This window comes from Triplophysa rosa, linkage group LG8 (genome assembly GCF_024868665.1).
Source record: "Triplophysa rosa linkage group LG8, Trosa_1v2, whole genome shotgun sequence".
Classification (NCBI taxonomy): domain Eukaryota; kingdom Metazoa; phylum Chordata; class Actinopteri; order Cypriniformes; family Nemacheilidae; genus Triplophysa; species Triplophysa rosa.
In genome coordinates, this window is record NC_079897.1 from 139,756 (window position 1) to 142,255 (window position 2,500).

The window sequence follows — 2,500 nt, forward strand, 5'->3', positions numbered from 1 at the left end:
CTCTCTCTCTCTCTCTCTCTCTCTCTCTCTCCCCCTCTCTCTCTCTCTCTCTCACTCTCTCTCCCTCTCCCTCTCTCTCTCTCTCTCTCTCTCTCTCAGACGGGCGTTAAATCTGGGAGTGTTGCGTGACCCGGGCTCAGAGGTTGAAGATCGTCAGTATCAGATCGATCTTCAGAGCATCAACATGGGCACGGCTCTGTGGGATGATCTGAGACCTGAGAGAGAGAGCTCAACGGACGGCTGTCCTCCAGACGGGGAGAGAAATTCCCAGAATCCCGCGCTGGAGTGGAACATGGCCAGCAGGTGATTCACACACAAACAGACTCCATCCTTCCATCAAACAACTTCAGAGACGAGAATTTGATCGTGTCCAACACAAAACGGATTTCATACACAGTGTGTGCGTGCGTTGCGTTAGCATTTGTTTCAGTGTCATTTTTCACTGACTCAGACAAGCTGAGAAATCACATGATCTTCTGTCAGAATATCTTCAGTCTACATGTTGTAATATTGTGTGTTCAGTCTCAGACAGTAAATGTTGTAAAGTTAAAGCATTCGTCCTGTGAGGTCATGTGAGATCTCACACACCTGTTCAGGTAACTGGATCTGCTCCAATGGTGTTCTGGCCGTAATCCTTCAGTTCCCGCTGTCTAATCCACTGGATGTCATAAATATCAGCGCTTTCACTCTATCAGTGTTTTCATAGGAGCAGATGTGACTATTAACAGCACTTTATAAATCCTTGTGCGTTTGTTTAACTGCCCACAAATGTTCACTGAGATCCTGTCAGAGAAACACAAAGAGACTTCATGTGTGTGTGAGTCAGAGCGTGGGAGCTCTGCTCACTGTGTGTGTGCGTGCGTGTGTGCGTGCGTGCGTGCGTGCGTGTGTGTGTGTGTGTGAGTGAGTGTGTGTGTTTGTCCAGCGGGTAATATGTATTGTCAGGTGCTCAGATAATCAGATCAGATAATCTTCTGTGACATCATCACTCATGATAAATGTCCCTCACATGAAGTTCATGTGTGAGTGTGTGTGTTGTTGTTATTGTGTGTGGGTTTGCAGTATTCGCAGACAGCAGGAGAAGAGAGTCATTCTGTCACCCATCATCACAGATTTCTCTGTACGGATAACCGCCGGTCCTGCTATCATCTACCGCAAACCTCTCGCAGCAGCGCACGGAGCAACAGAGGTACAGACAGAAACACTTTTATCACTGTGTGATAGCACAAACATCCATCATTAAAATGATCCAAATGACTCCAGAGGATCTTCTGAAGTAAAACCACACCAACACAAATGCATACAAACAAATCAGAGCGACACAGCACTGACTTCAGTGGTTCTCATGATGAAACAATTCTTTCTATATAAAACACAGCAGTGAGTGATTATTACAGTATCATGTGTTTACGTGTTGTGTTGTTGTCAGGAGGTGGTGGTGTGCGGTCACAGTTTGGAGATGAATGTGACGTCGAGTCTGGAGCTTTATCTCAGTGTCTCTCAGGTGCAGTTACTGCGGCGTCTACTGCAGGCCAACGTGGGACTGACAGCTGTCAATCAAACTCCTGCAGATGTATGACGACACAAATGACACGCCGCACACACGCACGTCCCAAACCTCTCCATCTGTCTGTCTGCGTGTGTGTTGAATGTAAAGTGATGTTTGTGTGTGATGTTGGATCGCTGGAACACGTGTCATGATGATGTGAGTCTCTGCGCTGGGTGTTGTTTGGGTTGTTGAAGTGGAGAGATCCCCTCAGGGACGGCCGCCCGTCTGTTTGTTGGGTTAGTTGAAGGTCAGCGGGCTGCCGCGTGTTGGCGCTGAAGCTCAGATGAATGTTTTCAGGGTTCGGCCGTGACCTGGGAACTCCCGGAGCTTTTCTCGCTGGGAAGGTCGTCTGTGTTTTCTTTCTCTGTTGGAGCAGAAGTTCTCGTTCTTCAGTTCCTCGCTCTGCGTTCGCCATCTGACTCTCCACAGCTTATCGCAAATGTTTTTGCGCGTTCAAAGTTCGTGTTCTTGGCCTTCTCGTCTGTATTATGAAACCCAAGCTTTTTTTCTGGTGGTGCTCGGTGACCCTTTGTGCCAGAATGGCCTGGTAATTGACAGGCAGTCAAAACAGTTCTCCTCAGACTGAGACGCTTTACTCCGGAACTTCTGTCAGATTCTCCGCTTCACCTCAGAAACTCGATCTATTTGAGATCAGTAGCAGCTGAGGCCTTCGCTCATAACACTTTGTCAGAATTGGCGAGAAAGTTCCGATTAAATCATCAGGCGCAGAATGAAATGAAAGAGAGCCCGTCTGACCCCAGACTCAGACTTGTAATTCAGGTGAAAGCGGGCGGCGCTCGGGGCTCGTGAAGAGTGTTACCCTGAAGCTGTTTGGTTAGACTGACCCGAAACAACCAAACGCCCGTCACCTGTAAAAGCAAGATTACACGTTTAGAGTAACAGTTGAGAGAGAGGTGAAGTGATCATTGAGTTTAATCCCACAGCATCACA

The 2,500-nt window shown here is 47.8% G+C and overlaps 1 protein-coding gene across 1 annotated transcript in view; it reads left to right on the top strand.

The window, feature by feature from the left end:
- LOC130557688 (intermembrane lipid transfer protein VPS13B-like) overlaps positions 1-2,500 on the top strand; it is a 79,052-nt gene that overhangs the window by 49,923 nt on the left and 26,629 nt on the right. Inside the window, exons 31-33 of the mRNA XM_057339677.1 lie at positions 100-303; positions 1,063-1,189; positions 1,430-1,573. Of these exons, the coding sequence (XP_057195660.1) occupies positions 100-303; positions 1,063-1,189; positions 1,430-1,573 (475 nt within the window). The remainder of the gene's footprint in view (positions 1-99; positions 304-1,062; positions 1,190-1,429; positions 1,574-2,500) is intronic.